Source organism: Chenopodium album, chromosome 1 (genome assembly GCF_948465745.1).
Source record: "Chenopodium album chromosome 1, dcCheAlbu1.1, whole genome shotgun sequence".
In the NCBI taxonomy this organism is placed as follows: domain Eukaryota; kingdom Viridiplantae; phylum Streptophyta; class Magnoliopsida; order Caryophyllales; family Amaranthaceae; genus Chenopodium; species Chenopodium album.
The window spans coordinates 7,203,601-7,219,705 of NC_137834.1; the positions used below are offsets into that span (position 1 = coordinate 7,203,601).

Genomic DNA, 16,105 nt, shown 5'->3' on the forward strand with positions numbered 1-16,105 from the left:
TTTAATCCAAACACGTCCTGAAATGAACTACTATTTCGAATATCTTAGATATTATCGGCAATTATCCGATATAAATGGAAAAAATATTAATTAATCTAACACTAGCAAGTAGCAAGAGTTGATAACTTGCCAAAGATTATTTATTAATACAAAACATTATTCTAATCTTGTTAATTAATTAAAAAAAAAAGTGAAGTAACCCGACATTATAGTCCACTACCTCACTCCCACAATTCCACTCCCAAAGTTCCCCGGCCAAAATAGCGCTCCCTTCTCCTCGATTTTCTTCCTCTATAAATACTCTCACTCCATCCAAACTCACCTATCTCCAACATTCCTCTCTCTCTTTCTCTCTCCTCCCAAATTAAAATTTAAATCATTTACAAAAAAAAAAAAAAAAAAAAAAATCAAAAAAAAAAATGAAAGAACAAGAACATTACAAGCTTATCAACTCATTCTTCTTCCTCCACTTATTATTACTCCTCTTATCCTCCTTTGTAAGCTCATTCTAATTCTATACCCATATTTTATTTTATTGCTATTTTTTTTTTAACAAATTGACATTAATAATTAATGTGTTGGTTGGTATGTGATACAATAATGTAGGTACAACCCTCGGCGGCGGCGCGTGAGAATCCGTTTACGCCGAAGGCCTTCGCAATCAGATACTGGAATAACAAGATCTACAAAGTACCCAGACCCGAATTCCTCCTAAGAAAAGCTTCACCGCTTTCGGCCTCCGATTTAGCCCGATTCACTCAACTCGCTTCCACCAACTCACTCTCAAATCACCTTGACTCGTTCTGTAAACTCGCTAACCTCCTTTGTTTCCCTGACCCCACTATTTCTGCCTCAACCAAACACTCCCCTGACGGAAAATTCTCCGTTTATTCCGATAATAACTTCACCAACTATGCTACCGGAGCAGCCGGTGGTCTCAACTCGTTCAAGAAGTATTCCGGTGATGAGAATGAGCCGCTTGATACCTTCCGCCGGTACAGCCGGGATTCAGCCGGTCACAATGATGATTTCACCAGTTATGCGAGTAATGGTAATGTTGTTTCTCAGACGTTTAACACATACGCTGCTGGTGCTACCGGTGGGTCCGGTAGATTCACCAGTTACGCAGATAATGTGAATGTTCCTGGTCTTAAGTTCACCTCGTACTCGGACGAGGCGAACGGGCGAGACGGCTCGTTCGCCTCGTACTCGCACGAGGCGAACTCGGGTGACCAAGGGTTCTCTAACTACGGCAAGAATGGAAATGGGTTGAGTAGTGATTTCAACACCTATGCTGATGACTCCAATGTGGTGGGGTCCACTTTTTCCAGCTATTCTCAGACCGGAAACAGCGGAAACGATAACTTCACCTCGTACGGATTTGACGGCAATGTGCCGGAGAATAAGTTCAACAGCTACGCCGACGGTGGTAATGCCGGGGTCGAAAGCTTCTCGAGTTATCGAGATCAGTCCAATGTAGGAGACGATACATTCAAATCTTATGCTAAAGGTTCCAACATTGAGAAGGTTAAGTTTAGTAATTATGCCGAGAGTTTTAATCAAGGAACCGATAACTTTACCGGATACGGTGACGGTGCTAAAGGGCAACAAGTCGGGTTTACGGGTTATGGGCAAGGTAGTAATTTCAAGAGTTATGCCAAGAAGGGGGTTACTTTTGCTGATTATAGGAATACTAGTAGTAGTGGAAGTAATGAGGTGGGTGCATCACAGATTGCGAGCAAGGGTAAAATGGTAAATAAATGGGTGGAACCGGGGAAGTTTTTTAGAGAAAGTATGTTGAAGGATGGTATTGTTATGCCAATGCCGGATGTTAGGGATAAGATGCCAACGAGGTCGTTTTTACCGAGGTCGATATTGTCGAAAATACCCTTTTCGTCTTCCAAAATTACTCAATTGAAGGATATTTTTCACGCGTTTGATAACTCTACTATGGAGGGGATGTTAAATGCGGCATTGGGGGAGTGTGAGCGTGCCCCGGCCGTGGGCGAGACTAAGAAGTGTGTTGGTTCGATTGAGGATATGATTGATTTCGCGGTTTCGGTTTTGGGTCAATCCGTGGAGGCCCGGACCTTGGAGAGTGTAAACGGGTCGAAAACGGATATTTTGATTGGGAAAGTTAGAGGTATAAATGGTGGAAAGGTTACAAAGTCCGTTTCTTGTCATCAAAGTTTGTACCCGTACTTGTTGTATTACTGCCATTCAGTACCTAAGGTTCGGGTTTACGAGGCGGATATTTTGAACCCGAAGACCAAGGCTAAAATCAACCATGGCGTCGCCATTTGTCACTTGGATACCTCGGCGTGGAGCCCCACCCACGGAGCGTTCTTATCACTCGGGTCAGGTCCGGGTAAGATTGAGGTTTGCCATTGGATTTTTGAGAATGATTTAACTTGGGCTAAAGCTGACTAAAACTAAATTGATCCTTTGAAAAAATTGGGGCAAGGCATTCCCATTGAGATTGGGTTCTTTACTTAAGAACCATTTTTGGGAATTGGTCAAATTTTTTTTTTTAAAAAAAGGGTTAGTTCACATTTTAATTTTTTAAATAGTTGTTGGCTTTGCAAAGGCAAAAGCCACAAAATGTGCAAGCAAAAAAATTGTAATTTGTTGTTTCTAAATGTTGGTTACTACCTTGTCATATTGTTATTAGAATATGGGTAAATTTTACTATATAGGTGAAATAATGGATATATTTATATTATATTATATAGTCCTATGTACCTATTAAACGAGTATCAATTGGATACAGCCACTAATTTAATGCACATTTTTCATAATATTATGCAATTTTTTTTTCTTATGTTTTCGTTTTTCATTTTATGAATAAATGTCTTTCTTACTTTGACGGTGATTGCTTAAAAAAAAGGTCGAGTTAAGAGTAATATTGAGAATCGGAGGGAGTATTTTGATACACTTGTTATCGATAGAGAATTGCAAGATTTAGCTATGGCTAACCTTGCAACGCGTTTTATTTAACTTTCTAGTTTTTTATGGTCCCTATGATCCCCCTATAAAGTCTTTCACATGTATGGATATGATATGATAAATGGTGGCGGGTGATTGGGATGTGTTGTACTGGATTCACCATATTTGGATTCAAAGCTTTGTCAATATTTAGCAATTTATACCAGATAGTCAACAGCAGAATTAATTCCTTTGGTAGGTGAATTATACTAGTATTTGCATTGGTTGTTTGCATTGCAATTCATTGATAATGAAGTTGTCAATTGACTCAGATTGAGTAGATATCAAGTCCCGTCTATAAAATTGTCCGTTACAGTTTCTCTACATCATCAAAAAAGAACGTGTACTATAATGTAATCGTGGTTATTGAATCCGATTGATTAGGTCATGTTATCTATGTTGATATGATTTAAGACGCGTAATTTCATATAGTAATAAGTGATGAATCATGAATCATTCCATATATCTTGCCGAAATAAAGAATAAGTGCAAATAGCATGAAAAAATTGGTAGTTATTAACAACAAAGGGACAATGGTGTTACGTGTTTTTGTTTGCTAGTAACTGTTGAGTCACGCATTCTTGTTCACTTGCAATTTTACGACTGGTATGTAGCTACCTGTGAGTGAGAGAAAGAAAGAGAAATATATTCACATTCACAAAGTAGGCTTCAAATTTCAATGCTCTAATGCAAAACAAAGATTTTAAGGACTATTTGATTTGATATAATTATGTGCTTTCTTTTTTGATTGATTTAATATTATATGGTCCCGCATCAATGCTCCACATCTTTATAATGTTCTCTAACACTAATTATTTTGAGCGACGTGAGTAGTTGTTTAGGATCATGCCATACTTTCTATTCTCGTCCTATCATCGATCTTGTGTACTTTGAAGTTTAATTTATGGTATAGAAAAAACGTTGTTGAAAAGTAAATTAAATGATGTAGATGAGATTTTGATTTCAAGTCGTGGATGTCACCCCTCTCTAATTAATTAGGTTAACATTTATTCTATACCTCTTTAATGTGAATTTCAGTTATGGTTAGGACTTAGGGGCGTGCACTTATTTATTTATTTTTAATCCTAGTTAGTATGCTTATATATGAGGTGATTCTAAACATGTCCAAAATGTTTAATTAGTGGATAAATTTATATCATTATAAGATTTTATCATTTCACTCTCCTATTAGTCACACACGTCTCAGATTAAGGGTCACATTTGACTTTTTAAAGTTAAATTGTAAAAACCATGATTGTATTTCACAAATATATATACTCCTAAAAAAACACATTGTTAAATGTGAGGTTAGATTTGATTTGATGTGTATTTTCAAAGTACTAACCTTTAATAATTCTTATGAATGCATAATCAAATACCTATGTATTAGAGTCGTATCTCTTAACCATATAATAAGTCAAATTAGACAGTTAGGGCTTATTCTCTTCATCTTAATTTCAGTTCAGTTCAGTTCAGTGCAGTTCAGCTCCAATTAGTTCTATTCAATTCTTAATTTTCTCTCATAAACAATTTATTTCAGCTCAGTTCAATAAATCAAAACAGGTCCTTATTCTGTTTTTAAGGATGGAGGGAGTATTAATTAACCAAGTAAAGAATGAGATGATGTATAGTTCCATTCCGTGTGGACCTTTATCTCATGTGTTAAAGCCAAGTGCCCTGAAAACAATACCTTTAGAAATGTACAAAACCATGTGATTTTGAGTTGATAGAAAGATCCAAGTGGTCCTTTGAAGTTAGAACCAACCCAAACTTAGGTGCTTTCTGGCCTTCAACTGATGTGTATTAAACTCCAATTTTTGCCAGCTATATTTATGGGCCACTTTTTTTCATTTCTTCCACCTTATTTTATTATTTTCACTTGGTTTTACTTCAAACTGGTGGCTTAAATTTTCAATAGGACTCAACTATTGTGAGAATAACTCAAGAAACTGTACTGAAAACTAACATATAAATATACAAAGTTTTGATTTTATCGAATGCAACATCTAATTATTAAGTAGAAGCTGCGAAAAAAGAGATTTTGGATAGCTTCACTTTAATGCACTTGCAGTGAAAACCAAGAATGGCTTATCTTGATTAAGTCTTCATAGAATGGACGATGTTGACTCGATCATGTTAGCACCAATGCATCTATTTCATCATAGTCTCGGGTGTACATATATCCTACTGCAAGTGCATAAATCGGATTACCTCTTCTACACACACGAGGTACATTTTGTAATTACAAAGTCCGATGTTAAGGTGAGTTTGGTCTAGTAAATCCATTAATTAAATCGGGTATACAATAAATATTGTATATTGATTGCAAAGTTACTCTTACTCTAAATAAATAAAATTAAAAAAAAAATCACTTTGATATTAATAAAGTTACCTACATACTTCGTATTTCTTATTGGTAAAGTTTCTCTAAAATTAATTTTTAGTGTGTGAAAGTAATCATATTATCTTTATAAAAGTTATCCCATAGCATATGAATTATATTTATATCAAGTTTTTCCCCAAAGCACGCTAAACATTATCCAAATTGATTAAAACTTACCCTGAAATTATTTGATGTACACTAATACATACTCGTTTTAATTTTAGTACATGTACACAAATTTAAGTTTTTAAATAACTTTTAACCGACCTTAGGGAAACGCTTCGATTCCTAGTTTCCTACCAAAAAAGACACAAAAGCCAATTTTATACCACATCTCAACTTTTTTTACTACCTCCGTTACATATTATTTGCAACGATTTGACATAAAGTAGAGAAAAAAAATGTCTAATAGCTGCAAATAATATGTAACGGATGTAGTATTTTTTATTTTTAATTCTTATTTAAGTAGAGGGCCAAGGAGGGTAAGTAAACTCTTACCCCCAAACACCCTCACTTGACAAGAATTGTATCTCAAATAAAACACTTGTATGAGGTTATAAATCAAGTAAATGAACATTTTATTAGTAAAAACAAAAAGGCAATACCTCTACATTTTTCTTGTAGAATTACAGATTCCATGTATAAAAGTACCGTGACAGAAAATCAAGGTTTATCCTTGTATTATGGAAAATATATTAATTATTTCTATTTTTTTCATGAATGTTTGTGGTGAATCTAATTTCAGACAACAAGAAACAGTGGAAAACAGATTAAAGTGAAGACACAAAAGGTGACGAATAACTGTTGTGCTAGTCCACGTAAAAATGTAGTACTGAGTTACTGACATTATGGGTCAACAAATTAGTTTATTACTGTATTGTTATTACAACTTCCGCTTCGCATTACTCGCAACAAAGAGATATTATTTGTGAGATATAAAATATTCGTTTGTTGCGAGTAATGCGGAGCAGAGGTAGTATTATAAATGAGAATAAATATGAACATTGGCTTAGAGCCTTTTTAATGTAGACATAGATTTTATGCCGACATATTATTCATCAATTTATGTATGTTTTAGCACTATTTATGAAAGAGTATGAGGTTTATATAATGGAGGTATTCTTGGGTTCGTTTCACTTTATTTTGTATTTTTCATACCTAAAAAAAAAAAAAAAAAAAAATCTCTATTGGAAAGTTGTAGGTCATGCACAAGCTAAGTATTATGAATGTGAGATGGTTTAATGCTATACTTGAATTGGGTGTTAGGACTTAGGGTGTAAATAATTAATGTGTTCATATAGATAAAGGTAAGGTGATGAAAAAAAATTTCATCACTTTCACACCAAGCTTTCTAGTTTAAGAAGAAGTTTATATATATATATGTCTCTACTCTCTAGCTATGAAAGTTATTGTTTATAGAATACATTTACATCTATATATGCGCTTATTAATTACCATGCAAAGACAATGCAACCACTTTATTTTAAAAGTCTTTTATGAAATAAAAGATAGAGATACGTAAAGCATTATGATATTCTAACACGCACAATACCACAATGTAAAATTTACACATTTATCTTCTAAGTTTTTTTTTTTTATTTTTTTTCGCCAATTTCTTATTGTAGGAGAACATATTAGGTTAACTTTAGTTTGTTTGATCACTTAAAAATGAAGTGAACTTCCCCGTCTTAGAAGTTCACCCATTAATTTTCTTTCGCTAGCGGCTCTTCTATCTTTAACTTAAAGAGTGGAATGAGAACTCTTCAATACGTAGCACGCAAAATATATATTATTTAAAGATATAGTTCAATAGATTGGTAGCTAGATAACGCGATTGATAACCCAATCATCGACATTAATATGTACTAATAAAATAACTTTAATCGCCTGATTAAATTTTATGTGATTAAAGCAAGAATATTTATGATACATTTTTGGTGTAGTGAGAGTTATGCATGCAAACAGGACAAGTACGTAATCAATATATATATGGAGCTGTACCCAGTTAATTCCCCAGATAAACAAAATTATTTGTCTTTTCAAGTACCAGTGGAGGGGTACATACGTCTTTTCATGTACTAGTTGAGGATGCATGTGTAATTTCCTCACCAAACAGTAAATGCAAGTTGCAAACAGTAATTTGACAACTCATCAAAAGTACTGAATAAATGACCACGCTTTTTCAATATATTTACAAAATTGCCACCAGATTAATAAAAATTCGTTTATATGGTAGATTAACTTGTATTTTCCCATATATATATATATATATATATATAGATATAGATATTTGAAGGTTTTTTAAATTTTTTTTTAATTTTTATAATCAAATAATAAGTGCACATGTTGTGTTTGAAATGAAAGCTACTAATAACAAATAAGAAGATATGGCTATGGATTAGCACAAGAGATGGAGAAGGTAAAGGAATTTCTACTTATATACTTAGGCTAGGCTGGCTAGCTAGTAAATTAGGGTGTACAAGTTATACTTTCATCAAGTAGCGACTCTTTGGTCTTTACAATGTTTAGTTATATATATATATATCCATCTCTTAATCGATTGAACTAAGACTTAGCTCTCAGAGAGCTTAGTGTACGTATTGGACCACGTACGTCTTGTATCCCTCCTCCTCCTCCTCCTCCTTATTATTATTTTTTTTTTAAAAAAAGGTCCGTATATTATGTATTTTTTCTTAGTTTATACTAGCATTATAAATTTATAATACAAGAATGATAGACACAAAAATACTTAGCTTGTACAAGTATATTGAGGGTGAAATGAAAGAAAAAAGATGCATAGCATTACATAGACATTAGACAAGGTAATTATGTAATCATCTAATTGAAACATAAACTAGAAAACTGAGGAGATAGAAAACTGACAAAATTGTCACATTATTTCTCATCAACAAATTAAAACACAATTGACAAAATTGTAACATTACTTTTCATCAATAAAGCACTTATAAGATCAAAAGCGATTCAATTTAAAATTAATTGATGATAAAAGATCAACTCATACACTTATAAGCTAGTCCGATCTTGTTCTTTGATGCAGGACAAGACACTCACATAGTCACATACATGTGACTTGTTAATGGAATGTGATCAACACCATCCCTCTCGGCTAACATGTAAGTTGTCCAACTTTGACTCTGATACCATGTAAATTTAGTTAAATGCGTCTAACTGCACTATTTGTTAATTATGTTAAATGTCCCCTGATTTCATATATTACGTAAACATTCTTATCCGTTTGAAATTTCCATTAGCAGATGATTGGCAATGGATCCATTATACTAGTCACATCTATTTTCAATATAGATATTCTATATATCAACTCGATCATTTTTCACCACCATCTATTACCACTATAAGAATGAATTGTTGATCTCATGCAAAAGTTATTGCCATCAAATTATGGATACATTTATAAGTTATGACTGTTGTGAGGCCTTTCAACTTCAGTTTCGCATGAAAGTTTTGGTGAGAATTGAAGTAGTAGTCATATTCTGATATTCATTGTTTAGTATGTAAGTAGTAGCAGCAGCAGAAGCTAATAAATATGATTAGCCCAACGCTCAAAATTTGGTATGAAAAGGACCTATGCGATGTTTACGTAGAAATATCATCACTAAATTGTCATTTTCACGTACAATTTCATATGTAAGTTGACGCACGAAGTTACTTCTCCTAAGTCCTTTTAATGGCTACTCTTTAAGTCATTATCCTATTAATTTGTACATGTGCTATTTTTTTTTTTTTACATGCATTATAATTGACTGTTGTTTGCATGTTATATGTTCAGCTAGATAAAACATTGCAATTGAGTATATGAGTATAGAAGTATAACTGTATAAGCATATATCTATCGGTTTATCATATGCTTTGTTTCCATGTGTCTTGGTTGTCAACAATAATACACCATTTTCGCGGTTGCCAAATGGATTATTGTGCTGTATTATGAGGATTTTACCATTTATCGGTTTAAAATAATGTAACTTGAGTTTTACTCCCTCTATTAGGTGATCTATGTATAGACCTAATTAAAAAAAAAAAAGTTTTATCAACTTATTTTAAAGATCAGTCGACAATATCGTTCATAAATTTAACATGCAACAAACCTGATTGATTCTCTAGTTGTTATTTTGCTTCATTCTCAATTGCAGATCCGAGTTGCCTCCTTATTTTTTGTATGAAATGTCATTCATATACTTAACATTTTATTCCTACAATTACTGAAAACACAAATTTTAACCAAGATCGTCTAAGATGGATGTATATTCTTAATTTTTGGATCTTAATTTTTGGAGACTTTCTTGTTTAGTCCAAAGAGTTTTTGAACAAGTAACACTATTTTAAAGGTAGGTTGTAGGTAACACTACTTAGGTAGGTGTTTTTTTTTCCTTTTTTTTTTCTTCAAGTTTTAGACTAAGCTATACTTCGTAGATGGCAACTACGAAAGATGATAATTAACCTCAAGTGTTGAACACCATAAAAAACTTTAACTGAAGAAACAACCCCTCTCCATTAACTTTGTGCTTGTGCTATACGCACTTCATAGGCGCCAGAATCTCGATGTTTTTGGATGCATAATATGGGCGTGTTCGTCAAAATATAGTTGTGAAGGTAGCAGTTAGCTGTGGTAGTAGTTGTTAACTATTTTTTTGGTGTTTAGAGAGCCACAGGGGCGAGGTGAAAATCGATCCCAAGATCTCCTAGAACCGGGAGGAAGGCTCTAACCACTTGAGCTATCCCTCACTCTCTAGTAGTTGTTAACTATGGTAGTAGCTGTTAACAACACTGTTAACAAGCTATTAGTTGTGAAAATAGATAATTTAAGTATGAGTGTTCGGTGAAGTAGTGGTTGACTAACTGTTACATACAAAATCAATACTTTATTTCCTAAAACTATAGGTTGAATTTTCAACAGCTGCCTCTGACTCTGAAAGCTAATATTTTTAAATTTTAAAGTGTATTCGACGCTAGTTTTTGAGTAGCTTTAATTTGAGTCAAACCATTGTTTAACAAACAATATGAGTGTTTGACAATGTAGTGGTTGGGGTAGCTTTTGGGCTTGTTTGGTAAATGACTTTTCATTTGCTTTTTGATTGACTTTTGGCTTTTTCATTTGGTCAAACATCTAAAATTTGTGTTTGGTAAATGGCTTTTACAACCAACTGAAAAGTTGGTTTTTAAGCCAAAATGAAAAAGCTACTTGGAGTAGCTTTTGGCTTTTGCCTACCTAAGTTACTAATAACATCCAACAACCAATTTTACCAAACATGTTTTTAGACTAATAAAAAGTCAAACAGCCAACAAAAAAGCCACTACAAACAGTCAGTCAAAACAGCCAATCAAACCAGCCAACAACCAATAGCCAGCAGCCAATTGCCAAACAAGGCCTTTAGTAGTGCCTTTAGTAGTGGAGGTAAATAACTTTTATCAAAAGTTAGAAATATTAGTTTTTGAAATTAGAGGTAGCTTTTGAAAATTTAATCTATAGTTTTAAAAATGAAATATTGAATTTTACATGTAACAGTTAGTTAACTCTTGCTTTACCAAACACTCATACCTAAATTATATACTTCCTCCGTCTTTTTATTATTGCACCATAGGGGTTGGGTATAAATATTTTGGTAGTGGAAAAAAGTAAGAGAGAGAAAGGTAAAAATACAAAATTGCCCATGTGACATATTGATAAATTAAAAAGTTGTGGGGGGTTGTTAAACGTCGCTCCCCTTTTACTAGGCATCGCTCGCATTTTTTTTAGGATTTTCCATTTTTACCCCTATCAAATAAATACCCACGACTCATTCCACGGCACTCACAACTCTCATACTTCACTCTCATACTAATATACAAAGGTTACAATAATAATATACAAAGATTACTAATATACAAAGATTACAATAATAATATACAAAGATTACTACTACAAAGATTAATAATATACAAAGATTCTAATAATATAAAGATTACTAATAATAATAATAATATACAAAGATTCTAATAATATAAAGATTACTAATAATAATAATAATAATAAAAAATTTAAAAAAAAAAAACCAAACATGACATCCGCCCAAAAATTTACATAAAATTTCCGAATCCACCTAGGCGGATCCTAAATTTTTAGGCGGATGTTTTATTTCAATTTTTTTTAAAAAAAGTACGACGACTTACAGAATCCTCCGACGAAGCTTCCGGTGTCCGAACGTTGTCGTCTTCCATCGTCCTATACCCGTCGTTAATGCTTAATGATTTTTTTTTAAAAAAAAACTCGGATTTTTGGTGGTAGATCGAATGTGGTGGGGTCGGATGTGGTAGTGTCGGGATTTTTTTTACCACGTGGTAGTAAGTGGAGGGGTCGAGAATGATATTATACCATTATACACTACAACTTACACAAAGGGCAATATCGTCCTTCCATGTCAAAAAGGGAGTGTTAATAAGTAAAATGGGAGCGACGTTTAGCAGTTCACAAAGTTGTGTGAAAAAGCAAGGGTATGTTGGGTATTTGTAGTGTGAACACAAATAATTTTTTTCCTAAAGAGAAAATGATGCAATATTTGTGAAACTTCAAGTGGTACAATAATAAAAGAACGGAGGAAGTATATCTTAACAACTACCATCTTGTTGACAACTAACAACTACCTTTACAGCTAACAACTACCTTCACAGTTATGTTTTCCCAAACACGCCCTTAATAAAAATTACTTCTACCCCTAAAAGCTACCTTAACCACTACATTACAAAAACACTTTTATTTTTTGTGAAGTTGCAGTCAAACCAGTGAAAGCTAATGTCGAACAGGCCGATAATAGTTTTATTAGATGGGTTCATTGTAACCCTTTTATCAATAGACCTTCTCTTGACCACCCAGCCCAAAAAATAACCTGACGAGTAAACATTGACCCAAACCATAAGTCCATAACAAAACAGCACCCCTAAATCCAAGTTTAGAGCCCGTCACTGAACTCTGAAAGCCTGAAAACTGGGCGCAGAGGAGAGAGAAATTTGAGCAATGGCGAGTGTTTGTGGAAGAGCAAGACAAGCCCTACAGTCTTCTTCTGTCTCAGCTACACGAAACGCCCTTTCCAAACTTTGCGGTTCCAATTCTACTTCTTTTTCTGGAGCTTCTAAATTTCCTGGCTTTACTTCCTCTTCTAACCCCCGTTCTTTCCAGAAGCTTTTCACTTCTTCTAGGTAATTTTTTTTTTTTTTTTTGGGCTTTAGATTGTATTAATTTGGGTATTATGTTATGTTCATTTGAGTTTAATGCTGAATTCATGAAATTGGTTGATTTCCTGTTGTAATTTGATAGCTTATTATTACCATTTGTGTGATTTGTATGTGTTTTTCAAGATTGCATTTTTTTTGTTGATTATTGTCTATTGTGATATCTACTGCGTAAAATTTAAAAATTGTAATCTGGGGTTGAAGTTTGGATACTTGATTGCTTATTAGAATTGCATTTGTATCAAGGGTAATTGTTTTTTTTTTTTTTTTTTGTGAATATTATTAATTGTTGGGTTTTCTATGCATTTACAAGTTTTATTTGTTTGGTTATCATTGTGAATTACCTATTTCATGACATATTGATTGTTTTATGAACCTAATACGTTGGCACATTTTCTCCATCTCTGATCCTTTTGTGTAGATTTTTTGCTTCTATGTAGAGGAAATTTTGTACATTGTTATTGAAGTGTTACTAAATTGATGATTTGAGTTTTTGTTGTGGGTAAATTGAATTATGTGCTAATCTAAGGACTTAGGGGATTTAGGATTTCGGTGGAGTTGGGTTTTGTTGAACCATTATATGCAGATATAGGATAATTGATATTTAAGTATTGCTTAATTGATGTTTGGACTTTTTGTTGTGGGTTAATCATGTCCTAATCAAATGACCCTGTGGATATAGGATTCCGGTGGAGTTGGGTTGTGCCGTATCATTGATGCCTTTGCATAGTGCTACTGCTTCTGCCTTGTTCAATTCCTTGCTATCACTACATGCACAGAGCTGGGGTTGCCTTTCTGAAGGTAAATTTCTCAGCAGCACGCTCTTATTTTTATTAGTATTTGTTGATACGATTAGTCTATGTTTTATTATGTTTTTGATGTCGATTGTAGCTGTTATACTTATAAAGACAGGTTATCAGTGTTGTTACCATATGATATGTGGTTTACAATAGGTTTTCACCTTGTAAATGAGAATACTAGTATACCTTTAAATTGATAATAGACAATTCTTGATCAGAGCTTTTTTGTACTAATAGCGCTTATTGATTATAGTCAAATATCTTGGTAAGTCCGAAGTCTCTGAACTCTAAATACCCTGTGAGTGCTATCATTCAAAAACTGGAAATATAGGTTCTTCCCTGAAATACCGCATAATTTCTAAGCCTCATGGTCTCATGGGTATATGGTGGTTAAAGAATTTATCTTCCACACTTAGAGGTGATTTTTGTGCGTATGGGTCTGTTGGTGTAGAACTAAATGTCTCTGGGGTAGCCTGGTAGGGTTAATGACTATGTTTTTAATTTTTAACTAATTAGCTTGATTAGGGTCTGTTAAATGTCCCATAGAGTGGCCTGATAATAGTGATTTGATTAAAGTTGCATTTTTAAGTCTGAAATTCGAGGCATCTCCTGAGTGAGTTTGGAATATTGGATTAAAAGCTTCAGTTGATATGCTTGTCTGAGATTAATCATCATGTACTTGGTACTTAATTTGATATCTCTCTGAGCTATTAACTGATGCCTGATTATTAGCGGAAACAATGAGCAGCTCTTTCTATTGATTAATAGTGGGGGACCTGGAGTTTGTTCACTAGCTAGTGGAATCAAAAGCACAAAGATGCTGGCTTTTTACTCCCGCATCCGGATCTCAGCATATCTTAATCCTTCCTTTGCTTTGGAGACTCTTCTGTGGTTTGTGTTGCTTGATGCTGGGATAAGTGTTACTAGAGTGCTAGTGAGGGTAGAAACTCCAAAAGCAAAATTTTGGGTTTCTCTCTATTTTTTCTGACATTACATGTTGTGGCTGTAGGGAGAGAGAGTGCTAACAGAGGCAATATCTACAACAGTTATTAGCTAATATGATTTATCTACACCCAGCCTGTCCTTCATCTGGAAACATGCTGTGTCATGGTTTTATGTTATTACGAGTTTTGACTTTCAATGGGTTTGATCATGACAGACTTTAATTTCATGGTATCAACACCCAGTGACCCAACTGTGAAATATTAATTGCTGCTGTTGCATTCTTGTTTCATGCCTTTCACCTTTAGGATGGATAGTACGTGCACTTTTTACTTTCTGAAGTTGAACTTCAGATTTGGTAGCATACTTCTTGGTATCAGAAAACATATTATCAGGCATTATCTCTCAGGTTGTGATGAGAACGAAGCTACTTTGGGTGGGGTATTGAAAGCCTTTACAACCATATGCTGTGATGAAATTGTTTTAACCACCCTTTGTAATGAAAGCCTTTTAATCAAATTTGTCACCCATCTTGACCTATGATTTTTCTAGGGCAGATAGCTTGTCATGGATAGTCTATAACTGGACAACAGATGTGTTATTCTTAACCTTGTTTGATTGTTGCTTGGATATTTGAAAATCAACCTCAATTTACCTTGAAGGAGATTTATATTTATACTATGTATGTTATATGCGTAGTACATAACTTTAGCCTCTTCTTGTGCTGGGATAGGAGTTCCAAGGAAATAGCAGATACCAGTATATAGCTACTTCAGGTTGGTTTGGCTCTAATCTGTTAGGGTTGTCTAATGAGTTGAATCTGGAAGGTATTCCCAGGTCTAATGAGGTACAGTTAAGATTTTAGTTTGAGACTATGCGATGGACACTTGTAATTTCAAAATCAAGAAGGGAATCCAACTGATTTACGCAAAATGAAATTCTGCGTGGAGCACACACTAATTTTGAATATTGTCCATGTGTTTATGTAGCTGTAGTGATCTCATTTGTTTAACACTTGTGACATTGTTTTCAAATTAGAAATCAGGAAACTTCACTAAAGAAAGTAAATACTGTTTAGTTCTGCTTGAAAACAGATAAAATGCAGCAAAAAACCATATCATTTCTACAATTTCATTTTGTAGTTTGTACTGACCATTTCAAGTGTTGCTGAAGTATTATAGGACCTCTGTTTTAACTTGGTTCATGGAGCATCTATATTGTGTAATTACTGCCAATTTAAGTACTTTTACATTCCCCTGCCTACTATCTCCCCCTCACCCCAAAACTCCAAAATCTTACAAAAAGGATAAAGATAATGTAGACAAAAGAAAGCAAATCTGAAACTCATTGCCATTTGTTTAAGTTATTATTATTTCTTCATTTGGATGGTACATTTATGTGTTTAGCATAAACTCTTTTCCTATCTATGGTGACAGGATTTGCTACTCCTCTATAGCAAGGCCTTCAATTTGAATCCAGTAGCGGACATGGTGGATGTATGAATTGGCGTCTTTTTAGTTAGACCACACTTTTGGATGACAAAGCGAGAAGGTTAATCATATATTTTTGAGATTTTGAACTTTTAATACAATCTGAACCTGTTGTTTGCCAGCAGGCTGCTTGTTAGCACTGAATTTTGGAGAAAGAATTCAATCATGTAAAGATTTGGTTTTTTCACATTCTCAAATTTCTCAAAATAATTTCAATGAAAAACTAAAAACATAATCTGTAATCATTTTAGTGCTGAGTGTTG

General features: G+C 33.8%; 2 protein-coding genes across 3 annotated transcripts; both read left to right on the plus strand.

Moving 5' to 3' along the window:
- Window positions 1–358: 358 nt before the first annotated feature.
- Window positions 359–2,808, plus strand: LOC145641617 (polygalacturonase 1 beta-like protein 2). 2 transcript variants are annotated; one of them, XM_081692482.1, is made up of 3 exons: window positions 359–497; window positions 607–1,160; window positions 1,203–2,808. In XM_081692482.1, exons 1-3 carry the CDS (start codon window positions 420–422, stop codon window positions 2,428–2,430), a joined length of 1,860 nt encoding a protein of 619 aa, XP_081548608.1. In that variant the 5' UTR covers window positions 359–419; the 3' UTR covers window positions 2,431–2,808. The 2 variants fall into 2 exon arrangements, with proteins under 2 accessions (XP_081548608.1, XP_081548599.1); XM_081692473.1 differs by having other exon boundaries at window positions 607–2,808.
- Window positions 2,809–12,327: 9,519 nt separating this feature from the next.
- Window positions 12,328–16,025, plus strand: LOC145641646 (uncharacterized). Its single transcript, XM_081692512.1, has 3 exons — window positions 12,328–12,577; window positions 13,293–13,411; window positions 15,789–16,025. Exons 1-3 carry the CDS (start codon window positions 12,396–12,398, stop codon window positions 15,806–15,808), a joined length of 321 nt encoding a protein of 106 aa, XP_081548638.1. The 5' UTR covers window positions 12,328–12,395; the 3' UTR covers window positions 15,809–16,025.
- The last annotated feature ends 80 nt before the right edge of the window (window positions 16,026–16,105 follow it).

Excerpts from the sequence above, each read along its gene's own strand:
- LOC145641617 (XM_081692473.1), top strand. The coding sequence starts at position 420 with ATGAAAGAACAAGAACATTACAAGCTTATCAACTCATTCTTCTTCCTC. Across the intron at positions 498-606 it reads TACTCCTCTTATCCTCCTTT|GTACAACCCTCGGCGGCGGC; the intron begins GTAAGCTCATTC and ends ACAATAATGTAG.
- LOC145641646 (XM_081692512.1), top strand. The coding sequence starts at position 12,396 with ATGGCGAGTGTTTGTGGAAGAGCAAGACAAGCCCTACAGTCTTCTTCT. Across the intron at positions 12,578-13,292 it reads AAGCTTTTCACTTCTTCTAG|GATTCCGGTGGAGTTGGGTT; the intron begins GTAATTTTTTTT and ends CTGTGGATATAG. Across the intron at positions 13,412-15,788 it reads CTGGGGTTGCCTTTCTGAAG|GATTTGCTACTCCTCTATAG; the intron begins GTAAATTTCTCA and ends CTATGGTGACAG.